Source organism: Cornus florida, unplaced genomic scaffold (assembly GCF_030987335.1).
Source record: "Cornus florida cultivar Cherokee Brave unplaced genomic scaffold, ASM3098733v1 CherokeeBrave_3.0.0_Hap2_Chr06, whole genome shotgun sequence".
NCBI classification, from domain to species: Eukaryota; Viridiplantae; Streptophyta; class Magnoliopsida; order Cornales; family Cornaceae; genus Cornus; species Cornus florida.
In genome coordinates, this window is record NW_026775576.1 from 69220518 (window position 1) to 69237034 (window position 16517).

Consider the following 16517-nt stretch of genomic DNA (forward strand, 5'->3'; position numbering starts at 1 on the left):
TAAAATCCTACGCCATCAGTAGAGTGAATAACTGTATCTGCTCAGCACGATCAAGCTCTACAGCCCAGAACTGACGAACACCTGGAAAAAATAATAAAAGGGTGGGTCAGGCCCACTAGCAAGTTCTAATCTAACTGCAATCCATACAGTGACCCGATACGCAGATACACCATAGATACCTCACAATATCTATCTAGTCCATACATATATATATCCACACTATGGGACATTCACTGAACTACAGTAGGGATCTCAACCTGAATTGAAGGCAACATGCGAATACGCACCCAAAGGTGGGCATGAGTACCTAGACCTAACAGGGTACACCCAACCTACTATAACCAGCTACACATCCACTGCATATACGCACCCTAACCAACAAGTTTGAGACTCAAGCTCAACTCGTGGTACCATAAACATATATATCTAAACTCCGTTCCTAACCATTCACAAGAAATCCAATAAGTCATTCGGCGTATTCAACCGTACCGACTTATATATATATAAGGAGGATTTATTTAACAACCCGTTCCCTTATTCCAAAATAGGTAGGACTGAGTATTTTAAATCAGTCTGTCCCTAGTATGCCACCGTCCCATACCGGTGCATACAATCCACAAAGTCCATATAATTGATAGAACCAGTCATACTGTTCACCAATTAAAATCCATAAGGTAGGAATTAGCATTTTGAGCTAAACCATACCTAGTATGCCACCGTCCCATACCGGTGCATACCATCCTCCATATCCATGTAAATTACAACATTCAAATGATAAGCAAGTAATTTACAATGCAAAACCAAACACAGATAATTGACAGAATTTTAATGTGAGAATTAAAATCCAATACATAATTCCAAATAATTGGTCAAATTTAATATAAGAATTCAGCAATCATAATCCAATATATGATTCCAAATAATTGACCGAATTAAGTATAAGAATTCAGCAATTATGTTCCAATACATAATTCCAGGTAAATTACAAGGCATAAATAATAAGCACGTAATTTATAGTCCAAAACCAACCATCCACATCGTTGCAGAATAGTATTTAGTATTTCAACAACTTAAAACCAAAACCATGTAAATTACAGACTACGAATGATAATACAGCAATTTAAAATCCAAAACCAATATCCAATTAATTACAGAAGATTTTTAAATGTTTCAGTAATTTAAATCCAACCAATTAACCATATAGTTGCAGGAGATGATTTAATAAATCAACAACTAACATCCAGAGTCTGCATAGATTACATCTAACACATCAATGACCCCAAAATATATTTAAGACCATTTTATAAATATATTACATCCCACTGGAATGCCTAAAAATAAGCTTAAGCATTTAAAACTTCATCCATCCACCAACCGTATACAATTGTACATAAGTGTTATACAGTTTGATCCGTTAATTTAGAATTAACCTTAAATTAATTTAGGGTCTTAATAACACCCAAAAATTAACTATTTAATCCCCCGTGAAGTCTTATTAAATTTCTAAAATTTAATCAAGCCATTTAGTTCCTTTCTCTGTTAGTAGCATACACCGTTGTATATATTTACACTGCTTCATCCTTTGTCTTAAAGACTTAAACCATGCAATAATAAGTTTAATAACACTTAAAATTAACTACTTAGATCCTCTGTTAAGTCCCTACAGTTCATTAGAATCACTCAAAAGCTCAAACAGTGCTCAAAACACCAAACAGAGCCCTAAAACCACTTTCTGGACGTAAAAACAAATTGGAGCCGGCTCTTGGAATGGAAGAGCCGGCTCTTCCCCTATTGGAGCCGGCTCTTGACTTCCTAGAGCCGGCTCTCTCCCTCTTGAGAGCCTTCAGTTCAGTCTCTGCTCCGTTTCCGTCAATCTGCTCCTTCTCCGATCAATTCCTACCCCTCTGCTTGTTTCTTAAACTGATCTAAAGGATCTAACACCTTCCTGATAGCATCCCCAAGGTTTGATTATAGCAATTTTAAATCAATTAATAGAAGTAAACTTGTGCAAAAACTGAAACCTCATGCATGGATTACAACGAAGCAAAAATGCAACAGAGATCTAAAACAGAAATAGCACCCATCCTACGAGATTTACATAACTCCCGTAGTCTTTCCATACTTAGTTTACAGTAGTTGCAATAAAAACAGAGACAACAACTACGACAAGAACCCTCATGCTTAAAGGACGTAAAACTGAACCAACTTGCATGCACTGTAACAGATATTGCAGAAATCATCACAGAAATAATTCAAAGCATACATATGATTAATTTGATGTATAACATACATGAATGATTTAGTTTTCAATTTCCTTAAAACTCTAGAGCATATCTAGGTGCACAGAACACGGCTCAAAGGGAAAGAGGAAGATAGAACTTGCCTCTGTAATTGTTGGTCTGCTTTCCTCTGTTCTGGCCACACTGAAATACTGCTTAGCCTCCTATTACTTCTGTTCTTCCCTTCTCCTAGGTTAAACCTTGGAACCCCAGTCGAACTTCTCACAAACTGCTCTGTTCTCACCAAAACTCCCTCTGTAACTTTCTCTATTTGGTAGACTTTTCCGTGTAAAAGTTACGACAATATGTAACCCTAGGTTTAACATATACTGAGGTATTTATAATTGCAAGATTAAAACCCTAATCCACAGAGCCCTAACTTCGTCGGCCCACAAAGTAACCCAGTTTAGATACATATCAGATGCTTATGAGAGGCTCCAAAAACCCTAACTAAAACGTATCTAAAACCCTAGTTAATGGGAATTACATAATTACTCTGTTCAAAAATTAAATACTTAATAAATAATTAATTTAAACCCATTAATTAAATCAAATAAGCAAGCAACGAATCACCTAAAACACATAAAATAAATAAAATAATTAATTAAAATAAACCAACAAATAAAGAAATTACACCCTTAATTAAAAATAAACAAACAATTAAAAAAAAATAACACAATGAATTAAAATAAACAAACAATTGGACACATAAGCATATAGATACAAAATCAATTTAAAATGCACAAAAATAAAATTTAAATTCCATTTTTATCCCTTTTGAAATTAGGGGTATTTTTATCCCTTTTGAAATTAGGGGTATTACAACCACTAAGCATAGCTTTTCTACACCTTTAATGAATGATTAATGAGGGGAAGAACATGTATTGCAACAAAGTGTGTGTGTGTGGTTGTTCCAATAAGCATTGATGACAAATTAAGCATATATTGTCTAAACAATATGGTGAATAACACAACATATCAAATTAAGCCATTAATCTTTTCTTTAAGCTCACAACCAAACACATCACAAGGTTAGAGAAATATGTTACTTACTTTCATAAGTATGGAACATCAACAACAAGCATGGATTGTCCTCCCATTTAACAACTATACTACAACTAAGCTAATGACATGAAATTAAACTAATTAAACTAAGGGAGAGGTACAATCCATCAAGAAATGAGTATGAATCATCAAATAAACCACAAGAACATGATATTAAACACTATGTCTTGACAATCTCTAGATCTATAGTATCAATACACATAGACATGCATCAATAACACAAGAAATAGAGACAAACACATGAATATCTATTCTAGCATACATAGACATATGGATAGAATGAAATGATCAATTGGAAGCATTAAACCACATAAATCATTGAATAAACAAGATATATATATATATAAGTGTCAAGACATGAATCACAATACAAATTCTCTCAAAAATACATAAATCAATAAGTAGAAAACATGTTTAGGGCTAACTCTAGCCCCAAGAGGATGTCTAGCCACTCATGGATGATGTCCTCCAACCCTCAAGGGCAAGCTCCATGAAAGAAATCTGCTCCTTGGTTGATGAAAAGTCTCCAATGGTGTCTCTAGCCTCCTCCTCTCATTTTCTTCCTCCTTAAGTATATGTATCAAAGTATAACAAAAGGCTCCCTCAAAAAGTGACTCATATTCCTTATATAGGTAGGTCAAAAATCATCCCAAATGAGCTGGGCTCGTACACCAATAATCCTCTAATGATTGGATATGAGATAACTTTTAATGAGCTGAAATTTGGATTTTTCTCGGAATTTGGGAGGTTCGATCGATCGAACTTGAGGTACGATCGATCAAACATGGCTGAAATCTATCAAATTTAAGTTGGATCGATCCTCAATGGCGGCGCCTTTTTGGATAAAAACAAATCTGAGATATTTTGAAAATATTTTTAAGAAAAGGACAAAAGTAGTTGGTAGGGTAGTACAACTGGATAAGATCAATCATTTGGATAAGGACAAGATGGTTCGATAGATCAGAGAATGAGGTTAGATCGATCGAACTTTGAGATTTTTGAATAGGAACAAACATGGCTCAGATCCATCTTGAAGTGCTGATATCGATGAAAGTTAGATCGATCGAACTTTTCTTGAGATCGATCGAAGTTGCTGAAATTCCACCCTTTGCTTCCTTTTTGCTTTACTTTGCTCCTTTCTTTGATTCATCCCAGAATTGCTTCAATTATGCTCTTATTTGGCTGAGTTAGCTTGTTTTGGGGATAAGTACCTGAAAATGGAAATAACACGAAATCAATACAAAACGGTAAAATAAGATAGATAAATGTTCTAGAATACCTAAGCTTAAGGGGTTTAAATACGCACTTTTCAGCGCTCATCAATATGTTTACGAATAATTACATATATTTAAGATTTACCTTATTTGTCATGAGTCCAAAATCCTAAATTCTCTATCATGACATATTTATTGAAATTACCATAGAAAACATTTTCATTAGTTCTTTAAATGATTGAACTTATGTAAAAGTTTTTCAAATGACTAAAATTAACACCACCTGCATGGTCAAATTCATATATTTACACAAAATCTCAAAGTAAAACTTCATTATTTGAAATTGTCATTTTAACAATTGATTGTGATGTTAATGCTTGGTCATGCATATAATTTTGTTAAAAAAACAAAGGTTTAACTTTACAATTGGAATTTTAGAAAATTAAGACATAGTAGCTATAGACATAGACGAGACCCATCATAATTTATTGTGACAGTGGAAGGGCAAAGCTTTAAAATTTTAAATTATTATTATGAGATCTAGTGAAAAAAATATGATTTAATTAATAATAAAGTATATATTTATTATTAATGATCAAAATTTTAACCTTTAAATATATATATATATATGGTTAAGTGCAAAAAACCCCTTGATATATAGACTTTGTGCAAAAAAGGTGCAGAACTAGTCCATCTGACCACTTTTTGGTCAAAATTGACATAAAATAAATTTAAATACCCTAATTTGCCCTTTTTTCTTCCTATTCTACCATTTTGTTGAGTTGACTCAGTGTGTCATCAAAGCCACATCACAAACCCAAATTTGTTGAGTTGACTCAGTTACCTAACAAGTTCCACAACGGCAGCACCATCACCACCATCACACAGCGTCCCCACACCTATACCAGCGGCACCACAGTCGGCAATGAAAAACTATATTCATTGCGGCTGCAGGAAAGGGGAGAGAATACGAAGAGAAAGAGAGAGAGAGAGAGAGTAGAATAATTGTTTTGAACGCTGGGAAGGCTCCGACCCAAATTCTTAATTTTGTTCCAATTCATGATACATAATTTTTCATCTTCTTGTATGGTTTGATTAAGTTTTATTATGAAAATTCACTATAACAATTAGTCTATTTGGGTTAGAGATATTTGTGGACCATTATGCCTGCAATGATGGTGGTTGTGGCTCGCCGGAGAAGATGGTGGTGTGGCCGAAGAAATATTTGTGGACCATTATTTCAGATCTATTTTTAATCGAGATTCCGAAAGCCTATTTAGCTGTCGCCATAAATTCTAGTTGCCCCAGTGAAAACCCAATTTTGATGACTTCATCACCGGCTAAATCGCGACAATCCTTTCCAGCTGTCGCGGGTCGAAGTTAGTAATAGTCGGCGTTGCTGAAAAAGATTTGTGGGTTATCGTTCTTTTATTTGGTGCTTGTATCGCCGAAAAGATACATTAACCCTAAAGTTTCAACCTCTCTGCCGAAAAGATACACACAAACTCTCTGCCGCACTATCACCGCTGATCCTTGCATCACCAGTTCCTCGTTGCCTCAAGCCCGCGGGTGCAATCATCTGTGCTCACCGGAATCGCGATCATCCACGGCTGCCATTTTGTTCAGTCCATTCAAACCGAGCTCAGCTGCTGTCCTTCATCGCCGGTAAATCCTTCATCTTCGTCGAGCAACTCCTTACCGTCCTTCTTTGTCTTCACTATCGTTACCTCTTAAACACACATTTTCTCTCTCTAACCAATCACCCTCTCTCATGGTGGCTCTGCAACAATTTCTCACAATTGCTGGGTTAAATTGATGTTGTGATTCTATGTTGGATGTGGATCGAATGCCAATTGAAGGTGTCTGCGAGTTCGGGTCAAGTGATGGACCAGTCACCGAGTTGCTCTACAATTTCCCCCAAATTCCTTGGACTTTGTATCTTGACACATTATACAAATTTGTTGGGATCCTTGCTGCTATACAAATTGGCGCACACCCTCTATCTTCTTTTTCTTTTTCTTTGCTCCCTTTGCTTACTTTATTCACCACTTTAAAATTGTATATCTATAGGCTTATAGGGTGTGGCGGTGATGGGTGGTTGCGGGTGATAGAAGTGGAGACTGAGGGAAGAAGATGAACAGTGACATATGGGCATAAGGCTGTGTTTGAGTTGAGGGAAATTAGGTTTAGGTGATGTTTGGGATAAAAAGGTCATTTTACATGACTTATATTTATACTTATTAATTTATTCAACTAAAGTGACTGTATTATCATCATTTTATACCTTCACAAACTTATTTGCACCAAATTAATAGTATAAGGTTTTTTTTTTTACCAGGGACTGATATGCAGTATATTAGACTTAATTCTACTGAAATCTATCCAAATCCGAATTTTGGAGAAGGGAGGGTAGTAAATTTTTAGTGTACATTTTAGAGATGAGACGAGGCATTAATGACAAGTGTCATGTGGATAGCCTTATACCTGCATTTCAAATCACAATACCAATCTCATTTCTTCTTTTACCCTCTCTTCGTATCTTCTCCCTCCAAACCACACACCCAACCCCTCTCTCTCTCTCTACAAAAACACAGACTTCTCTCGTTCTCTCGCCTCATTTGCTCAACAACACAGCTCTTTCTCTCTCTCTAGAACAGAGCTTCTCTCTCTCTCGCTCTCTGCTACCATGGTGGTGGCAGAGTTCTCTCCTTCATACACCAAAACTCGTCTTCACTCTCCACAGCTCTACTATTTATCTACTCGTTTCACAAATCGCCGAACTAGTCTCTCTCTTCGACGCCTCCCTCAAACTCGAATTGCCAGAGTGGTTTGCTCCGTTGCATCCAAGTAATTAGCTTCGTCTTCTGAATTCTAATTTCTATATATGCTGATTCAATTTCTCATTCTGTTATCTTAAACTCTTTCTAATTCATGAATTTAATTCATGAATTTAAACTCTTTTCTAATTCATGAATTTAATTTTTGTTTGTAAGAAACTGATTGTGTTTTACATCGGTAATGGTGTCTTCAGGCACATATCACCAAATTACAGAGGATGCTGGAATCCTTGCAGTCTATAGAGGAAGAGGTTCAAGTACTTCGAAGACAAAAATCTGCATGGAACATGATATGGAGCCAGACGCAGCTGTCCAGAGACGAAGTTCTGGTGGTGTCTGGAGGCGGATAGCTGGATAGGCGGTACATGCAACCCGTTAAAGTTGGAAGGTCAGTACCTCAAAAATTAAAAGGGTTATTCAATAAAACTAAAAAGTTGTCAGGGACCATAGTTGTCCCAAAGCACCAGGGTTTTGATCTTTCGCTCATGCAGAATGTACATTGGAATTGAGAAAAATAATTAAAAAAATTGAACCGAAATTTTCTCAAATCCCACCAATTCTAATTTCAATTCCAAAGCTCCAATTCCATATAACCCTTACACACCTTTAAAATTTTGTGCACGATATTGTTGATAATTTTAAGCTCTTTCACGGTCACATACTAAAACAACCCTTTGTCCCTATTAATCTTCTTGGTATTGGCTCTAACCATTTCAAGCGAGGTTTGAATGCCACCAACACCACATCTTTTTGGACGCAAAAAACCCCCACCATTCGAAGAACATTGCTGTTTTGGCATGCATCATCAAAGTGATGACACCACTTCCTCGGCCACCGCACTCGTAACAAATGACAATGCTAATACTAGGTTTGAAATGTAAGATTATTTATTAATTATGTCGCCTACATGATTTGGACAGGTGATTTACTTCTATTTCTATTATTTGGTGGTTAAATAAAATAGATATCAGATTAATATTATATTATTTGGTAAACTTATAAATTATCTTTATGGTAATTAATTATTAGAGAGGCTATCAGAATCTTGGCTGTTATGTTTGTGATTGGCATGCATGAGTGAGTCCTAAATGTCTGCTGAACTATTATGAGAATTCCATGAGAAAAAAGACTAAATTTAAACAAGATTCTTGAATTTCTTTCAGTTGTTTCTCTGTACTTTGTTTGGAATACCCCAGTTATTTGCATGGTATAACTTTAATTCTTAAATTTTCTTTTGTTGTTATGTAATTGTTTTTGTTTTTTTTTATTATTGTCACTCATTGTAATCGGATTCTATTGGATCATTTGGTGATTAATAATAACAATTGATTTTTTGTACTCCTGATATCTCTAAGCTTGGCAAAGATTCCTCACGTGTATGCCATTGCTGTCTTTCTTCAAATATTTTAGAATTTGGCGTGGATACCTAGGACAGGGAAGGGCATAGAAAGCGAAACACTTTGGGGAGTTGAAAATAAACCTAGATTTTAGAAATTCCTGAATAGGTCAAACTCTCGAACTGCTATGATATCCATGGATAGGCAAGAGACAACCTAGCGAATTGGAACATCTTAGCTAGAGGAAAAGAAAGCAAAAGCAATCCTTGTTGCAGCGAAGTAGCCTAAACCATGGAAACGGGACTGTGGGACAACACTACAAGTGTCATGTTGCTAGGTGAAGTGGTGGAGTGCACCACCCTATATGGTGAGAGTTCAGTAGCGGGAAGCATTACTTGCTTATGCTGTAACCCGAGTAGCATGGGCTATGTGGAATCCCATGTGAATTCAATTAGCCTTGCAAGGGTAAGTACTCCCAGTTGATCGATAACGAAGTAGTACCGTGAGAGAAGGTGAAAAGAATCCCCTTCAGGGAGTGTAATGGAACATGAAAATAGTAAGCTCCCAAGTAGTGGGAGGAGCCCAGGGCTTTGACCGCATGGCTTTGATTGCATGCTTGTTGAAGAATGAGCCGGCAACTTGCAAGCAGTGGCTTGCTTAAGGGAACCTATCGATAGAGAGAACGAACACGGGCAATTGTCACTGCTTATGGACCCGAACCTGGGTGATCTATCCAGTTGATCATGATATCTAAACAGAAAATAAGGTTGTGGAGATGAAATTCTACTATTAACTAGTTGTCCTCTGTATCATGTATCCTGTATGCCCTTTTTGATGGTTTCTTTCATTTTGTTTCATTACGATATAACCTTTCTTTCTCATCACTGTCCCCCATTTTGTATGTAGCCTTTGTTTTGGTTTAGCTAAATTGGATTTGTAGAATGCTCTGAAAAAACCTAGAACCGTCGAGGTATATGGCATGAGAGGACTAGGTATATACCATGCCACTGAGACATTTAAAAATAAAAATAATAAAATGAATTAAATACTTTATTTATTTATTTATTCATTTATTTTTTTTAGGAAATAGCTTCCTTCCAAGAGATTCAGAAGTAGAGAATCAAACTTTACTTTTGGAGTCTGCAAAACAATAGGAAAATGGACAAAAGTTTCAGATTTTTCTTGAGTGCAGTTGCTTAGTTTTTAGTTTGCAATACAAACTGAAAAATTCATGCTCTGATATAACTTTATTTCAAAATATATATGGCACTCCTAAACTTTTGTCCTCCTTCCTATATTTTCTGCCAAATAGCTTTCAAACTGCAGTAATATTTTCTTCCTTGATGTCTAGTCTTCATCCAATACAAAAAGAGAATGAACTGTTACAACTTGGAGAGGACTTTCTGTTGGCTTAGAGACACTAGCTGCTTCCGCAAAATTTTGCCGGCAGCTGACCTTGGGATGGCATCGATGAAGCCTACTCTTCTTACCTTCTTGTATGGGGCCACCTGACATTGACCTCATATAATTTAGAAGAAGAATACAACATGCATATATATATATATATATATAGACTTTAGAAGAATATAACAGACATATATGTGAGCTGACAGCCTGACACTAACCTGGCTGGCAACAAACTGAATGACTTGATCTGCAGTGAGTTCACAACCAGCTGCTCTCACAACATATGCCATTGGTATCTGTCCTGCTTCCACATCTTCAATTCTGCACCCAAAAAATTAAAAATAAATAAATAAATCCTATTCCTGTGTTAGAGAGAGAGAGAGAGAGAGAGAGAATAGATAGATAGGAAGAGATTGAAGGTGACGTACGGTATAACTGCTGCATCAAGAATATGTTGATGACTTAGAAGTATTGCTTCCAGTTCTGCTGGAGCTACCTGCATTCACATTCATATCATTTCATTAGATGGTGCATACACACGATTTCAATAGCTCGCTCGTTTTCTCTCTCTATATATATTGTTGCCTGTTTTCTCACAGCAATATATTTTGACAAAATTGCTTACATACCTGGTACCCATTATGCTTGATTAGCTCTTTGATCCGATCAACAATGTAGAGGAACCCATCTTCATCGAAATAACCAAGATCACCAGTTCTCAGCCATCCGTTTGTGTCAATGATTGCAGCCGTAGCCTCCTCATTTCCCAAGTACCCTTTCATCACAGCTGGGCTTTTCAGCCACAGCTCTCCTTTCTGGCAGGGTGGCAACACCACTCCGGTTTCAAAATCCACCACCCTAGCACAGAAACTAGGAATCAACCTTCCACACGAGCCCAAATGAGTCTTAGCTGCTTCATCAGATACGAAAAATGTGGCTGCACCAGAGTTCTCAGTCAACCCATAGCCTTGCCTTAGCTCAACCCACCACCTTTCGCAGGGAGGACAAGTCATGGCCACCTTTGCCAGTATACTTCACCAACCCAAGAATGATTGGAGGAACCGCTGGAATGTTACTAACTCGGTGTGTCTGAATCGCATCGAGCATGGCTTGGAAATCGAATTTTGGCATTAACACGGTGGCAGTACCTGCACAAACCAAGCCTAGGATGAAGAAAGAGAGGCCATAGATGTGAAACATCGGTATGAAGCACAAGAATATGTCGTTTTGAGACGATGTTTCGTCCACACCCCATTTGAGGAGTGTCTTGATGGATATCAAGTTTGCATGGGTTAATATTACACCTTTGCTAGTTGCGGTAGTGCCTGAAGAGTATAGTATTGCGCAGTATATGACTGAGTTGGCCTTGGTTGTGAGAGTTCTAGTGGTTCACAGCCATCAATCAGCTCTTCTACGGAAAGTGAACTGTCATCGGATGGACGAGAAATAAGGAGTGTGGGCACTCCCGTAGAGAGTAACTTATGTACCTCTTCGGGTACTACAATAGCGAGTTTGGTACCTGAGTCACGTACTTGTTTTGCTATTTCTGACTCGGTGTTGAGAGGGTTTGTGGTGGTCAAGATGGCACCTACGGGGAATAGAGCGAGACAAATTGTGGGATGTCAAGATGGCACCTATGGAGAGTACAGCGAGACAAATGGATACAAGAGCGAGTTCGGGGACAAGACGAACACAACATCGCCTTTACGAACCCCGAGCCCGTGACACAAGCCGGTGGCAAGCGATCGAATAGAGTGTTGGAGTTGCATGTAGGTGACTCGATGGTTAGTAACCGAGTCCATGAGTGCAACTCGTGACTCGACTTGGTCCAGGGGTGGGAATTTTGATAGCACGAATGTGGCCGTGTCAAGTTTGGGGATGGTTTGGATCTTGTCAAGCTCACCGAGTTGGTCGAGTGAGTGGTAGATGCCGGAACTTGAGTCAAAGCCGCTTTGATCAAGTGGCTGCCGGTGGCTTTTGGGTTCCATTTCAGTGGCGGCAATCCACCCCTCGTCGCTTGACATGGTTGGGAAAAAAAGACCAAACTTTATCACAATGTACTGAGCTAAACCTTATACAGACCTAGTTTTTATGTCAACTATATATTGAGCTTAACCTTGTATATACTCTGTATTTATGTCGATTGTGGAATTGACTAAGATTTGCTGCTAGGTTTTAAGCTTGTTGGGATTTGATTATAGCCATTATAAAATCCGTTAAATCTTGGGATATAATGTGTGTACTGTGTGTATTGTTGCCGGCAATGAGAAGGTAACAAAGTCGTGGTATCACCACAAACAAATCTGTGGCATAAACTACAATAGCATAAATACAAACCTCATATGAATTGCCGGCCGAATATTGATAAACAATTAGAAAAGTAAACTTCGATGCTAAATTGTTCTAGGGAGGAATGTTTGTTTGGTAGGAAGAAGATTTGGAATTTGAAATTCTTGCAAAATGAACTTCCTTTTGGTTATTATTATTGAATTGATCAAGGTCTTTTTCATGATGGTAAATGGGAGAACTCGATTGGGTATTTTGCTGGAGCTACTGTTCCCCTAAATTTTTGCAGTTGCTTTACTGTTAATTGTTATTAAATTTTTTTTTTTTAACTCTATACGTGTAATTTTGTAATAAAAAGGAAATCATATTTGATACGATACTTTTTTTTTTTTTTTTTTTTTTTGGGTTTCGGTATATAACAAAAAAAAAAAAAAAAAAGAGAGAGACACGTACAGGAGAGATGTACAGGGCTCACCAACAAGCCCAAAAAAAGTAGCCCGAAGGCAGCAAGCACAAAACAACAGGCCCACACAAGAGACCAAACCCAATATCCCCAAACCAAACCCAATATCCCCAAACATGGCCCAAAAGGAACAAACAAAACTTCCCTCCCCTAAATCAGAAAATCAAATCGGAGAGAAGGAAAGAACAAGAGGCAATCGACCAACTGTGACCTCAGCTGTATTGATCGAACGAGGGAGTCTCCATTCAGCAGCTATGCCTCTCGAGCTGGTGGAGTCCTTCATCTTGATTGAGAGAAGCCGAGTGCGAACACAATCTTCAATCATCTTCCAAATTGCTTGATACGATATTCTTGTAACCTAGGTCATATAAAGCGTATGTGGGGTCAGAAAGCGTCAAAATTTAAGTAATACAGAGTGGGAATAGGTAGTAGAATCCACCACGAGTGATGGACTTCATTAAAAATTGTGAAAAACTGTGAATGTTACGACAGTCTATTGTCGTAATACATCATTGCTCTTTTACAAAATGCACTCCCCTAAAATTCTCCCATTTCGAAAATTCTTTTTAATTCTTCTCTAATTCTTTTCTTTTCTTTTGTATTCCTCTTCTTCTCCCATCGGTCTTGAATGGAATCCAGCGTGGATTCAATTCATTAGTGTGCGTATACGGGAATTTATGGATTAAATTATAAATTCTTACAATACCTTCTCTATTACGTTCACTATAAAAACTTACTAAAATTTTTAGATTTTTTATTTTATTTTTGGGAGATTTGAATCCTCATATTTACCAACAATTTTAAAAGAGTTGTAATGGATTTAATTGTTAAAAGATAACATTAAAATTTAGTAGACTTTATGCAGTGTATAACTCTATTAGAAAAGTTGTATTATTATTATAAAAGAAAAGGAAACCGTCTTTGACAATAGCACGTTTGTCTATTCAGTGTGTTTAACAATAATAAGAAATTAAAATTACTATATAATTATTTGTTACTTTATTTTTAAAAATTCTTAACATTTAATCATTTTTTAATTCAGGAATTCTTCAAGTTATTACACTATTTTGATAGCTATTCTGGAATATTAATAATGCCCCTTTGAAATAAAATAAAATAAAAAACATCTTTCCTTTTATTTTTCTTTTTCTTTTCTTTTTTTCAAAAATAATCAATTTATTGATTTTCTTTGCTTCCACAAATTCAAGAGAGAGATTAAGTAGGTAAATGGAATTAAAAGGTTATAAAATTTGAATAGAGTGAAATATCTCCACACATTTTGAACAGGAACCTATCCTTCCTGGTTGTTTTCTAAGAGCACATAACATAAATTTTGTCACACACACACATATATATATATATATATATATATATATATATATATATATATATATATATCTTTTGGATAAAGTGCTTTAATATAAAAATAAAAATAAAACAATTTCAAGAGAGATTTAGTTGATGATGAAATTATAAAAGTTTGAATGGAGAAGAATATCTCTATAGGTCCAATTGATGCATTCAAAAGCTAAAAAAAAAAAAGAAAAGAAAAAGAAGAAAGAAATTGAACTTAATTTAATTGTGCGAGAGTGGTCAATGAAAAAATGTTGCACTCAAGTAAAGTGACGTGTTCAAAACAAAACTAATTCCAAAAAAATAAAAATAGTAAAATAAATTATTTTAATAGGGTATAAGTTACATATGATGATTATTTGTCTAAGAGTTAATATAAAATCATATTTGATAAATTTTATATTGTTGTTTAAAATGTTAAAAATTATTATCTTACATACGTTTATTAAATTGAATGTAAGTAAGTTGTTGTGTATTAAATAATTAAGCTTTAAAGTTTAATTTATAAATAGGTTGTAAATTAGAATTTACTCACGCGCATGGCAGGCGCCTCCTCCATTAAGGTTGGATAAAACTTCAGCTGATTATATTATTTTTTTAATTGTTAAGGAAAGTAAAAAATCCAAATGGAAATTTGGTTAGAGAATCAAAATTAAATTAACATGAAATTCTGATTCAGATTACCCAACGGGAAATTTAGAGAGAGATTTCATTTGAATCAGAAATTTCAGTTTAAAATGGAAATATTAAGGGCACCCAAATGAAAAACGGAGATAGAATCAAGCACATAGAGATTTAGTTCACACATCACTGCCATTACTGTCAATCCCATTCTTCTTGATCATCTTCATCATATTCTCTCTCTTCAAGATCAACTTCCCCTTGTACCCATTCTGCATGCTACATCTTCCTAAATATATCTATGTGTGTGTGTGTGTAATGTACAGAAAAAAATTTGAATTAAATTAGAAGAATGGAAGTTTGTGTTCATCAGTCTAGAGTGAGAGAGAGAGAGAGAGAGAGAAAGAAGGATATAGATCTTGGATGGGATGGATTTGTAATTTGTACCCTATGCTTACATATTAATATATGGTGAAGTCACTTAGTCCCACATGGATTAAAAATAAGAGGAAAAAAGAAGTACGCTATAAAAATAGTGGCACGTAAATTTATTTAGCATGCCTTTCTTTAGTCTATAGTTTGGGCCATGGCCCAATTTTATAAGAGGGAAGGGAAAGGGAGAGTTATTGGAAATTACTTGAACCAGTAGAGTTGGAAAAAAATTTATTAAATTATTATTATTATTTTTTTTTTAACAAAACTACTCATTCCATTAGTTTCCATTCACTCCTTCCTCTCCTTTCTTCTCTTCTAGAGCAAGTATTTAAATGTTATTGATCTTAATTTATAGTTAAGTACAAATTGCACTCATCTTACTTGAGGTTTGTCAATGTCCTACCTATCATAATCTCATTTACCTCCCTCAGCAAATGGATAAAAGGTCACTTTTGCCCTTTTAAGGTTTGAAATGACAATAAAAATTCCATAGACAAAACAGTAAGGTAGATGGGGTCTGTCTTTGTTCATAGAGAAAATGCAGGTTTTGATTTCTTTTAGTGGTTCAGATAGTTGAGAAGGATTGCATGAGGTCATTGTGGAAAAGAGAAGTTGGTTATAAAAAAAAAATGGCAGGTGAATTTATTTAGCGTGCCTTTTTCGGTCTATAGCCTTAGCCATATCACATTTCAATGAGTAGTCATTTGCCATGAACACCGCATTGCATCAACAAGACTCGTGTACCATTGTAGCCGGGCAATGCTTAGAGAGAGAACTCCAGCTATTATCATGGATCAATATAGACTATGACCCCACATCCACACAGAGATTATGGAAATTTCGTCATATAAAAACTTGAATTGAAATGAAACACGCACAATGAGAGACTACGGAAGAAAAGGATAGAAGGATTTAAGAGTATACAGACAAGCATGTTTGGATATATATGTGTGTGTGTATATATATATACATGCATGTGTGCAGTGTGCAGTTCCCACATCGACCAAGGTTAAAAGTGAAAAAGAGAAGGTGACTTATAAAAGGAGTGGCAGGTGAGAGTGGTTAGCAGCTCTCTCTTTTTGTTCTATGGTTTGGGCCATGGAGCAATTGTATAAGAGGGAATGGAAAGGAGGGAGTTTTCGAAAGTTAGTTGAATGAGTGGGTTGGAAAGATTGAAAATTTTACTCTTTCCGATTTCACTCACTTCACTAGTTTTGAAT

General features: G+C 36.0%; 1 protein-coding gene and 1 pseudogene across 1 annotated transcript; one reads left to right on the forward strand and one right to left on the reverse strand.

The window, feature by feature from the left end:
* Nucleotides 1-6981: 6981 nt before the first annotated feature.
* LOC132311893 (uncharacterized) lies at nucleotides 6982-8733 on the forward strand. Its single transcript, XM_059810040.1, has 2 exons — nucleotides 6982-7405; nucleotides 7590-8733. Exons 1-2 carry the CDS (start codon nucleotides 6997-6999, stop codon nucleotides 7751-7753), a joined length of 573 nt encoding a protein of 190 aa, XP_059666023.1. The 5' UTR covers nucleotides 6982-6996; the 3' UTR covers nucleotides 7754-8733.
* Nucleotides 8734-10732: 1999 nt separating this feature from the next.
* On the reverse strand, nucleotides 10733-12174 carry LOC132314286 (probable CoA ligase CCL5; annotated as a pseudogene).
* Between the last annotated feature and the right edge of the window lie 4343 nt (nucleotides 12175-16517).

Bases quoted from the DNA above. Each gene is read 5' to 3' on its own strand.
- LOC132311893 (XM_059810040.1), top strand. From the start codon at position 6,997: ATGAGACGAGGCATTAATGACAAGTGTCATGTGGATAGCCTTATACCT. The intron at 7,406-7,589 runs GTAATTAGCTTC...TGGTGTCTTCAG, and splicing joins GTTTGCTCCGTTGCATCCAA to GCACATATCACCAAATTACA.